General features: G+C 33.4%; 1 protein-coding gene across 1 annotated transcript in view; it reads right to left on the reverse strand.

The window, feature by feature from the left end:
- Positions 1-13,142, reverse strand: part of FAF1 (Fas associated factor 1) — a 410,524-nt gene that overhangs the window by 130,609 nt on the left and 266,773 nt on the right. The window contains exons 10-12 of the mRNA XM_053655563.1: positions 12,170-12,296; positions 11,104-11,167; positions 10,056-10,137 (exon numbers count right to left, since the gene is read on the reverse strand). Coding sequence (XP_053511538.1) covers positions 10,056-10,137; positions 11,104-11,167; positions 12,170-12,296 — 273 coding nt within the window. The remainder of the gene's footprint in view (positions 1-10,055; positions 10,138-11,103; positions 11,168-12,169; positions 12,297-13,142) is intronic.

Here is a 13,142-nt window from a genome sequence, read left to right on the forward strand (position 1 = left end):
AGCAGAACGACATGAGTGTGAATACGAAGTTCTCACTCTGAAAGACAGTGGTCAATAAACATGCCCCTCCCCCACTTTTAGGCCACCAAGGAAGAGAAAAAGAACCTGTAGCCTACCTCGCTCATTGGTTTCCATGTTTGAGGGTATGGGGGAGCCACAGCAATGAAGAATTGAAGATACACTAACAGTAATTTTTTCATTAAGAAGTGTTGATAATAACACATTCTTCTCATAAATCAGGAATTCCTATGATTTGTGGGTGCATATGTTCAGTAACTTTCTAGTACTATCAGGTATTGTCTGACGAATTTCAAAAGAGAAGAATGTTGTAAATGATAAAAAACAAGCTACACTGAGCAAGTTCATTAACTAAGACAAAAGAGCCTTTACTAGGTGAGAAAGAACGCTTTTGTAGCTGTACATCATTGCCAAGGTTTAGAAGAGGGAGAAGGAGGGGGTGCCTAGAAGGTAGCTAAGGTATATAACCCCTGAACCTCAAGAATCAGTGCACTCAGATCAGCTGAGTGCCCACTTGTAGCCTTGGCTCAAGTGTGCAGAGTAAACTTACTAACAAACTTACTAACAGCTTTATTTCTTGTACATGTGGCACATTCAGACCAGCTGGTTACCTGCTTGCAGCTTTGTGCTCGTACATGTTTCATAAATAAATTTTTTATTTCATTTCCACTATATGGGTAACTCTCACTTGAATTCATCTCTTGTGAGCAAGAACAGAGGAACAAAGGTCGGTAGAGATGGGGTGGGGCAGAACACTGGCTTGGCTCTTTCCCAGGGAACAATAAGAGTGGCAGAAATGTGCTCATAGTTCCTAAATATTTTCCACTTCTTCCTTAAAGAGAACATCTCTTATTTTTTAAATTAGATTAATGGCTGACTGAAAAAAGGAACACATTCCTCAGCCTCCCTTTAAAACAAAGGTGGCTATGTAACTAGGTTCTGGTCAAGCAGAAGTGTTGGTCTGAGCTCTAGCAGTCCCGCTGAATCATGACATAACCTGAATGGTACCACACACTGGAGCAACACGACAGAAGGAACCCGAGTTTCTGATCCTGTGATGTGTCACACTAGCCCTGGACAGACTCCCCGTGGGCTTCCTGAAGAAAAGAGAAATTAACTTCTACTTTGTTTAAGCTATTATTATGACTTTTTTTTTCTGTTACAAGCAACCAGACCCAACCCAAACTCTTATTATAGGTTAACTATAAGAAAGCCCTAGTCATACATAAAAAATGATAAGTCATTAACCCATAAGATCTGAAGGTATACATTTACAGACCTATCCTGGGCCCAACAGACTCACTCTTGTAGCCTTCAACAGGCCCTGAATTATACTTTAAGGGATTTTAGCTGCCACTGGCCTTAGGCAATGACCTGGCTCACCATTTAGAAAGCTCCAATTTATATACCTGTTAGTGAGAAGAGATGAGGAGACCCTATCCTCAGAAGGCCAAGTACAGACCATGATTGGAAAAAAACAACAGAAGACATGGAGGCTGCTACTTAGTGTGCAGCTACTTTAGTCTTCATACAAAGATCAGGGAGAGCCTTCACTGCTAACATGTGGCCTGGTCCACTGACTATCCATATCCAGAAAGAAGAGCCAACTGGGAACTGAAATGGTGTAACAGCCAATCTACCTGAAACGTCGTGTGTGCCATATATACATATTTAAAACCCAACGGGATGGTTGAAGTCATGCTAAGTGATTGGTTCAGGTATCTGTCTGTCTACACACACAAAATTTTTACAGCACAAAACAAGGTATGCTACACACACTATCATGCATCTCACTTTTTTCACTTAACAATGTATCTTGAACACCATTCCACATCAACATATATGAAGTGGCTTCATTATTTTTTATGGTCCCATAGTATTCCACTGAATAAATAACATTTAAGCTACTTCCAAATGTTTTGCTATAATAATGTTATAGTAAATGTTCTTGTATTTATATTATTTCTCCTATGCTTAAATATGTATGTAAAAAATATTTGTTATTATAAGTGAAAATGATATATCAGTGCAGCTGTAATCTGTATCTTGTATCATGGAAGATATGAAATATCTTTTCATATTTATGAGTTGTTTCACTTCCTTTTCTGTGAAATACTTGCTTATATATATAGCTTACCTATACTAGGTTGCTGTCTTTTTCTTATTGATTTTTGGAGTTCTTAACAAATGTATACGCACAAGAAATTAAGTGTGCAATATCTTTAATAAAGATACTATGTACTATTCAACATAAAAATACTTTGAGTTTCTTAACATACTCATTTATCAAGGACTGTAAATGACAAGGCAAATATAAAAGCAACAGATCTACTGAAATGCTTTACAGAGGAAAGCAAGGCCAGAACACATTAGTTTTGATCTTTGACGAAAGCGGTACTATCCTTTTCTGTTTCGTTAGGCATTCCAAGGGCTGTGGGAGAAACAGGGTACTAGGAGATACATATGTATAAAAAGATACACACAATGAACGGTCTGTGATATTTAGGAGCTAAAAAGTTTATAAATTGCATTGTGCTCCTTTGCTCCCTTCCATGTACCATATACTCGTGTGCCAATTAAACAGGCCTAGTGATCTTCTCAACATGTGCATCTGAATAACTTGATAACTATTAAGGTAAAGATTCATTACTCCAAAGTAGGTTAATTGTCAAGATATTTTTATCTCCATTTGAGAGAAAATAAACTGGAGGCTTATATAGCTAGTTTCAGGACCTAGTTTCAAATCTGAAATCTGCCTCATTTATTCAATGTCCATCTGCTATAAGCACACACTCTTAAAGAAGTTTCACATGCATTCCAAAAATGTTTTATATATATTAATTTGTGTTAATGTTATGAGGTGTATATTACAGTAGTATTTTGTAATACAAAAAATTTGTACAATACAAATTTTTAAATATAGAAATTGATGCTCAGAGAGGTTCAATAACCTGGTTAACAGCACGCAGCTAGTAAATGGGGACCCTGAATTAAAATATCAGAATTCTAATTAGTATTCTTTCTACCATTCCTCTAATTTTTAAGTAAAAATGTTTAAGACTAGATGTAAAACAGATTTCTTGAATTACAAGTACAATACCTGGAGATATACTTTAGCTCTTTATCCTTTTAAAATAGGTAATATGAATAACAAATAATTTCTAGGGCCAGAGTGAGCCCTTTGGCAGAAATGATACAAATATGGATAAAGTCCATTAATGGAAATCAGCCTTGTATTTGATATTTTAATAAATTTTACCTATACTGCTTTTCAAATATAGATAAAATGGTCCACAAAAAATGGTGAAAAGAAAAATAAGAACATTTTACATAGCAGCATAGATTAAAACTAATTCACTAAAATTTTAACTAGTTTAAAAATAATTTTAATATGGACATTAAGATTTTTACAATTTTAATCCGTTAAATCTGAAAACCTGGTTGGAGAATTAGAGGCAAATTCTAAACATGATACTAACGCTGTACTGCTTGGTGCTCACATCTAATTACTGGACGACCATCTGATACAGTCACGTTGGCATCAGACACCAACTACTTAGATACATGTTTATAGATTTTTTAAATAAAAATTCACATCTCAAACTAAAAATATTTAATGGTGGTTATTTTCAGATTTGGGATTACGTGGTAACTCATTTTCTATTTTAAATGCAGCTTTGTTATTATTTTACAATGAATATTTTATTTGCATAATGAAAATACACTCTAAAAATTATATCAGCACCTGGTTCTTATTTCACAGATATATAGGATGCTGTTCTAGCTATCATGTAAAATTACTCTACAAACACTGTCTGCCTTTAAGGAATTTAAATTGAAAAGAAAACAAAAGACAAGATGAACAGACTGGGCATATTTTCCAAAGCACAAATAAGTTCGTTTGCCTAGTTTTTCTGGATGACAGAGTGTTGGAAACTTACCAAATAGAGTGATGGCTTCAGATTAGTGTAGAACTTATTTTTCTTAAAAAACACTGATCAGTGATGGTATTTATATTTAACATGAAGAAGTAGAAATAATACTACTTCACAACTTTAAGATAGGCTCATGTTTTTAATTTTTAAAAAAGATATATTTATTTTTAGAAAGGGGAGGGAGAAAGAGAAGGGAGAAACATCCCTGTGTGGCTGCCTCTGAAGCGCCCCCTGCTGGGGACTTGGCCCGCCACCCAGGCATGTGCCCTGACTGGGAATCTATCTGGTGACCCTTTGGTTTGTAGGCTGGCACTCAATTTACAGAGCCACACCAGCCAGGGCTCATTTTTTTTCCAAAGTAATAAAACTTGATCACAGGCCCCTTTAAAGCAAAGTATTCATTGTAGTGCTGTACATGCTCATAGATGTTCTCAAAATTCCAATCCAGGTCTGTTCTCAGAACTAGTTCATAAATTACATGAGAAAAATCAACTTAGTTATTTTATAAAAATTTCTCAAATTTGTCCAAAACTGCTTAACAGCACCACAGCCACAGTACTCAGTGCATTTATGAGTAGCATTTAATCCTTACCACGTGGTATAAAGTAGATATCATCATTATCATCACCATCGTCATCATCATCTTTTCTCCACCTCTCTCCCCCAGATTAGAAATAGGCTCCTACCTTGTTCGGGGCCACAGTGTAACTAAGTGGGAAATCAAAAACTGAGCACGGGTTTCCCTAATTTGTGTGTGACGTTTGGGAACAGCATTAGTCCGAAGTAAAGATCTAAGGAGATATAACAGGATTACTGTTATCAAAGCCCGTCTTCCCATGGGATGCTGGAAAAGGAATAATCCTTCAACCCTGGCACTGGACTTTTTATTGCTGTTGATTTTTAGTTACTACAAATGTCTACTCATTCTCTGGGGTAGTTTTTGTTGTGAAGAGAATTCAGCAAAAATGAGAGTTGTAAAGGCTTGAAGGAGAAAAAGAACCTTCTTTTAAGAAACAACCAGGGACTCATGACATAGCCAGAAATAACTTTTCTGCAACCTTAATTAAGGAAGCAAACTACTGTTTATTCACTTATCTAAAAATAAAATATAAGTTTCACTCAACAAATACCTTTAATTTGTGAGGTAAGCTGGGAACTACAACCCCCCCCAGGTCTTGGCCCTTGCTGATCTTCCCAGTCCCGTGCCTTGCGATCCAACTCTCTGTCTTGCATTTTTTGGTCTCTGTCTTAATATTTTGGTTTGTATTTCTCACTTTAATCTTCTCACTTTTGCTAAATTTAGACTTTTTCCCTCTGTTATTTGCCTAAGTATTAGTCATCCTATAAGATTCAGGTCAGAGGTACCTCAAGAAATCTCCCTGAACCTCTAAAGTAGATGATGTACCTCTCCTCTTTGCTTCTAAACCATGTTATGTTATATAGATCTTTATATTTTCTTATCTTCCCTACTAGACTGTGGGCATCTCAAGGACAGGAAACCTCTACACCGAATTTGGAATATGATAAATATTTATTGCTTTCAATTGAATGAACATCCCTAATAGTGAAGAGAAAGGGAGGGGGTCATAAAACTTCTCAACCCATTGTCAAACGTCAAACTTTGTTGCAATATACTTAAACACAAGAACTTAAAAATACCTGACTCAAGCTGGAGCTCTGCTTTGGACAGTATTGTAAATTCCTCATGAAAAAGGCAGAAAGAACTATGAGCACTCTCACCAAGAAGTGCTCTCAAATGAAATCAGTTTGAAGCAGTTTTCATTAAGATGGATTGAATGTGGCATTGTGAGAAACACTTTATCAAATGTAGTGTTTTACTTAGTGATTAACTATATACGAGTTGATGAAGCTCCCCAAATCCTTTGTAATCCCACCACTCCAATAAACATTTAATGAGTATATAAGTTCAAGAAGCCTAGCAGAGGATTTAAACCTTCAATCTTGTTTTTATTTACTCTTGGAACTCAATTTCTCACTTCAAGTGAAGAATGCTGGTGCTTGAAGCTCATCTGTTGCCTTGGTAAAATTAATGTGCCTCCCACAGTTTAAAGTAAACATGTGATATTTAAGATGAAAGAAATTTAGTAAGACTACCACAGTATTGGTCACACTTGCCATAAAATATGTGAATATCAGCAAATTGTTCTCTTAAAAATGATTCATTTGGAAGTTTTAAAAAATAATGTTGAAAAAGATTTGTTTTTAACTCTCAAATGAGAAATATGAAAAAGGAGACAAGGCTTGGTGAATGAATTACACAGCACAGCAGTCAGCATGGAAAACTAGTATGGTGGTATAGTATAAACCAATACTTAACCTGTGTTGGACATCTGAGTTCATATTTAGTTTCTACTACTAACTTTATGTGTCTTTGGGCCAGTCATTTAGCTTTTCTGAGCTCCCTCATCCCAACAATATTAATGTTGATATTCTATGTGTATCATTTGGTTGATGACCATAATAAATGATGTACCTGCTTAGATTTAATTTTGCATAATTCATCTATCATGTGGATTAATTTTACTTAAATTTAGAGTACAGTAAATAATGCATAAACTGTTGATCTTTAACTTGGAAAAGAGAAACGAGAAAAGAAAAAAATCTGTGGGCAAGGAGGGAAGATAAGGACAGTTAGGAGTCTGAAGAGGTCAATGGATTTTGGTAGAAATCTAATACAAAGCAAAACATTTAATTGTATGAACCAATGATTTTCATCTGTTAAAACACCAAGGCGCTAACTTAGTAAAAGTTCTTTTGTCTATTATATAGTGTATATTTAAATAAGTATCTTCATTTAATGTTAGAATGTTTACGAGAGTCATAGCGCATTTGGAAGTAGCTTTTAAAATGGGATTTTAAAGAGGTCTATGCTGGGGGGGGTGGGCTGGGATGGGAGTAAAAAACAGAAAACTGTACTTGAACAATAATTAAATAAATTGTAAAAAAATAAACAAAAAATAAAATAAAATATTATCTAGAAAAATGAAATGAAATGAAATGAAATGAAATAAAATAAAATAAAATAAAATAAAATAAAATAAAAGAGGTCTATACTGATTTGGGGAGCTCCAGTGTACATTATTCAACTGCTTAACAATCTTGCTGGAAAGCAGAGACAGATACATCTCAAATACATTCTCATCAAACATTGAATTGAAAACTAAATTATTTTAAAGCTATAATTAGATACACTTTCAAATGTGTTTATGTCCAATAAGTGATTGCTTAAATACAATAGCATGGCCATATAATGAGAGGCTCTATAACCACTAAAAATTGTTATAATATTCAGCATTTTACAAAGCATTCTTGCAAAAACAACAGTTCAACCTGAATTGAACAAAGCATTTAAACCTAATGTCTATTTCTCAGAAAAAAAAAATATGGAAAGGAACAATTAAAATAATATCACAAGGAAACAATCACACAAATCCAGAATTTGGAACAATGTAAAAGTCTTCTAGTTTAATATCTTCACAAAGCAAATACAATTTAAAAAAGCGGGGGATGTGGTGCTTGCTTAAAAGAGGTTTAAGAAATCTATCAGCCAAATATAATTCATGTTTCTTGAGTAGATTGTAGTTCTGAAAGAAATAATTGAAAAAGATATTAGATGATATCTTATATCTTTTGGGAATTGTTATTAATTTTGTTAGACATGATAATTGTACTGTGATGATGTACAAGAATATCATTATTTTTGTAAAATGCATGCAGATGTCTTTAGGAGTAAAATATGATGTCAATAATATACTTTGAAATGCTTTAGTAAAAAATAATGAATATATAAGGGTATCTTAAATGCTTTTGTGCAGTTTTAAGTTTTAATAATTTCAAACATTTAACTACTACAAACTTAAAAAATCATTTGTTTTTGTGAAATTTCAATAGTAAAATTTAAATTTATTGTCTGTTCCAGTTAATGTTTGCCATTTTCAATCAAAAAAGAAATAAAACAAAAATTTATCATAAAAACTATTCATCAAATTCCCATATTTAAGTAAGTACAAAATTATAAATAATTAAATTTCAAATACTGCTCTTTTATAAGTGAGTAGCAGTTAAACTTTTGAGGCTATTAAAGCTTAAAATGCCTTTAAAACTTTTAAATGCCTTGTATACAGAAGCTAATATGGCAAAATTTTAGTAATTATTAAATCTAGGTAAAGGGAATTTGGGTTTTATTGTACTATTCTGTTTTACTTTTTCTGTGTTAAAACCATTTTAATAAAAAGTTAAAATATAAAATATAATTTAAAAATCATATAATATTAAAAGGTGAAAATAAGCTGTTTTATCAACATTATAACATGACTCAATCTAACATTAAATATGCACAAATACAGTTATCAAAAATATAATAAAATTATGGAAAAACATACATTGTAAAATTAACCATTAATCTGTGGTTAATGGTTAAACAGTGTTTTCCATAAACCTGCATTTGTGGAAACTACTAACATGTATTTCTTCAAAAATAATGTCTATTTTATATAGATTTAAGAGTTAAAAATAGATGCTTAAAATAGTCTTTATAAATGTTATTCTACTATTGTTAGGGTAAAAAACAGTTAATGTTTCTATTTCTTTCTTTTCTCTTTTTTAATCCTCACCTGAGGATATGTTTTATTGATTTTAGAGAGAAAGGAAGGGAGAAGGACAGGGAGAAGGAAATGAGAGGGGGAAAAGGAGAAAGGGAGAGACACTGAGACATCGATGTGAAAGAGAAACATCAGGTGGTTGCCTGCCTTATGTGCCCCTACCCAGGGATCTAACCCACAACATAAGCATGTGCCCTGATGAGGTATCAGGTATCAAACCGGCAACCTCCTGGTGTACGGGGACAACACTCCAACCAACTGAGCCACCTGGCCAGGGCAATGCTTATTATTTCTTAATCTACTTCATTAAACTGTCAGTAATAGCTCTAAGTTTGCCTTGGAATTCAATTTTATAAACTTGTTTATAATAAATTTCTCTTTAGGTCAGAGTTTAACATAAACTAAAAACTAGAAATTTCAGAGGCAATCTTGTACTCTATTCTCAAAATTCTGCACTCTCTTTAATTCTAACAACTTTCCTTCTACTCCATCTACACACTGTTCCTTCCTCTCTTTTTCTTTTATTCATTATGCACACAGAGTATCTGCTATGTATAAGGATGTAAGGTACACGGTCACTGCTAAAAAAGAAAATAAAATCTCAAAAAAATATTTAGAGAAAGAATGAATAATTATAAGCAATATATTAAGTATAATAAGAACAGAGGGTACCACTGAAAAAATACTAAAGGAACAGGTGCAGTCAATATAATAGGGAGTATCGGAAAATCTCAGAGGAAGTGTGGAGTCAACCAGGTAAAGAGCAGGAGGAAAGGCATTCCTGACAGTGGAGAAACATGAAAAAAGAATAAGATGGGAAAATACAAATGGTACATTATTGCCAGATTTATTAGGTGTAAGGCAGGGAATGGGAAAAGCTGAAGCTGTACAAACAGGCAGGAGTCAGAACACTGAGCTCTTGAATGCTGTGTGCACAGAGTGATCGCACTGAACCCTCTTGCTCAAAATGTGCCTTTTGAATTCTTGTTATAAACTTCAATCTACTTTATTTCAATATCACAAAACCCATTTTGAGTTTAAGAAAGAATCTTTTTTGTTTTCTAAAGTGATTTTTGGGGGGAAAATATTGCAGTTATTAGATATATACTACTAGAAGGAATAATCATTTTGGGGAAAGACCAACGGACAAATCCTTTAGCAAGAACCTGTCAATCACATAAATGAAAAAAAAAATACAAAGAACTAGCCTGGTCCCTTCTAAGCATGTCCACTCTTTTTTAGTTCTGTACCAAAAAACCCCAAACCCTGTTTGATGGTCTTCTGCCAATAGCCAGCAGCACCCTATCAAACTACTGCCCCTCTGAAGCGGTCATAGTGGTGATGATTATTAGGTTGGTAGATGAACCAGAAACAAAATCAAGTTTTCAATTTGAAAAAAGGGAAAACATTAAGCACTGCCTCAAGCCTGGCAGTAAAACTATGCGATGTACTTTATCGGAAAAGGTAAGATTGCACTTACATCTCGGGCTTTCACATAGAAGGCCTCTTGAAAAGCAGCTTCTAATGAGCCAATAAAAAATACAGGATGGCAGTCTCCATATCTATAGGAAAAATGTGTCTATTAATTAAAATACATTTTAAATTCACTTCATAGAAACACAAGTCTAAGCAATGACTTAAGTAAATTTGAACTAATGTTACCTATGTATGGATCAAACATTAAAACATTTCCTTAAAGGCTTAGAAATAAGCTTCATTAATTTCTACTATTCTTGGCCTATACTGATACAATGGAACACTAGAATTTTACATACATGTGGCAAATGTATTTAACAAGTGCCACAAAACCATATCATTTGTAAGTGGTAAGTGGTAATTCCTCTTTACCCACTTTCACAAGACTTCCCTAGCTCCTGTGGCTTTAACTTTGCATTTTAGTTCATTTATTCTGGAAGTTCAACAGTGAGGGAAAAAATGGTATCCTGCAAAGTTTCCAAATTATAGTAGCACATTTAGAAAATAGAACTAAAAATAAATGTCATTTACATGAAAATTTGGAGTTCAATATTTAAATCCTCTTTACTTAAACACCTTAGGAGACTCTCAAATTCATATAAAACATGCTATATTAGGCTACTAAAAGAAATGCTGAATGATTTCAAATCAAAAATTAAAAGAAAAATTCGCTCACATTTTAAATTACCTCTTAAAGTAGCATTATTTTAAAGCATATTTTATTTATCCTAGGCTATACTAAAAAGTAGCATTTTATAACCTACCCTTTGGGAATACAATCAACATAATAAATTAATGATCCTTTTATTGTGCTTCAATAAAGAAAGATACAGAGATAAGACAAATACATCTCTGAAGTGACATAAATGGTTAACTAGTTATCTGACATTGAATACTATAGGTTTCACTATCAGGACTATATAAATATATAAATGTATACTTTAAATATTTTAATAAAAAAATTAAAACAATCTATGACTAAAATTGCTCCAGAAAAATCACAGTGACATTAAAATAACATCAATTTTATATAGTTAATGTCCTAACCCTACCTTGAAGAAAACTCTGCTGTAAATTGTAATAAGGCATCTCCTTCATTTTCTGCGTTTTCTGGCACTAAAAAACAAACAAAAGAAAAAACAAAAACAAAAAAAACAAAACAAATAGACACAAAAAACAAACCACATAACATCTACTCCCACATATAAGAAATATATTTAATCAATAAAGAGGAAATAAAATTAAATTTTAGCTTCTGTGATATATGAGGAGACATTTTAACTTAACATACATTAGGAGATTTCATCAAATCTTAAAAAAGAAAGTTAAAAAAATTCTAAGCCCATAAATTTTGGAAAAACAACTGACACAATTCTGCTAATAAGCATTTTAAATGTGCCAAGCATCAATTAAAATTTCAGTGTTTTCTTCGAATGACATCTTGTGATTAAATTATATAGAAAGAATCTCAATTTATTTTAAAAACCTGTTAATTAGGAAAATAGTGAATTTAATGCAAACATCTCTTTCTGCCCCCCAGGAGTTCCCTAATTCTGAGTAGATGAGCCATTTGAGGGCTTATTTTAATGGTGATTTTGCATATAGCAACCACTTGCGATTTAAAGTATGTATCTTGTGATTTAAAGTATGTATCTTGTAAGGTGGAAATGAGGGAGACAGTACACGTAGTTTATTTTCTTTCCCTTCCAAAGATGAGTACCAGTGAATGGAAAAGTAGCATTACTACTACCCTTAAAATTGATACGTCCAATTAGATGTGGGGAAACAACTATACTCACAGAAAGTCCAGCTATTTACCAGCCTCTAGGTTTAAGGTAAAGAAACATATTCATAGCTAACTATATATGTGAAACAAGTTACATTCCCTTGCATTGTTAATGAACTTTACCAAAGCATAGGGAATCATTGGGCTTAATAAAATCAAAACTCAAGAGGCAACAGGCTCTAGTTCTAATGAATAATGCCTACTTGCTATATTTTATCTCTCCAAACCTGAAAGTCTGTAAGAAGCTTTCAAGTTTTCTACTCTTCATAAGTTTCTGCAATAGGAGGGAGAATTATATATAATGCTGGGCCCAAAGAGCTATTAATACTCACTCATTGGAGATTTTCTCAGGGCAGATGATGCCATGCCGAATACTTCTCCGTCATCCACCCCAAATTCGGGAGCATCTTCAAAGTCATCTCCATCACTATCACTAACCATATGAACATCGGTGCTTTGCTATTTAAAGAAAGTCTTGATTAGTTTCATATTGACTTTACAAAATCACATTCCAAAATGTAAGTTATGTAATCACATTTAGCATTATAAAGTTTTATTAAATAAGAAGCCATTTGCTAAAGCGAAGCTTAATATTTTCCTGTTTAAAGCTTACATATATTTCTAAACTTGCTGTGATATCCCTAGACTAAAGGTTGGACACTGAGGGAAAATAAAGGATGCTTATAAACCTAATGAAGACAAGGAGTTTTGTCTGTTTCTTCCCTAGCCTCTGGTAGCACAATTAAATGCTCAATAAATATCTGCTAAATAAATGAGGCAACAGGTGCAACTGGAGACAGCAGAGACAAAGTAAACCATCTGAGACTTTCAGAAAGCTCACACTAATCTGTATTTGTCAGGTAAGGAAGGAGTAGCATTTTTTAACTTGGTACCTCCTTACTGCAATGGTTCTCAAACTTTTCAATAATGAAATATGGCACACTATCCTCAGTAACACTGGAAGATAATATAAAATATACTATATATGAAAGCTCTTTGCAAACTGCAGGCTACTAAATGTAATAATGATGCCTTAAATTAAATAAATATCTATTGAGAATGTAGTACATGGGGGGTACTGATAAACATGCTCAGTTTATTTTGTTTCCAGCAACATTAGTTGAGCTTTAAAATATTACAATTTAAAGCAGCTTCAAAATATGAACTAGGCTGGTGATTTCTAGGTTAGGATAGGATGTCCTATCCTAGGGTTAAAAATACTGAGCCCTGACTGCATGGCTCAGTTAGTTGGAACATTGTTCTGTGAACTGAAAGAGTGCTGGTTAGATTTGGTCAGGGCATGTT

The sequence above is a fragment of the Artibeus jamaicensis genome, unplaced genomic scaffold (genome assembly GCF_021234435.1).
Source record: "Artibeus jamaicensis isolate MK-2021 breed Jamaican fruit bat unplaced genomic scaffold, CSHL_Jam_final scaffold_1019, whole genome shotgun sequence".
Lineage (NCBI taxonomy): Eukaryota > Metazoa > Chordata > Mammalia > Chiroptera > Phyllostomidae > Artibeus > Artibeus jamaicensis.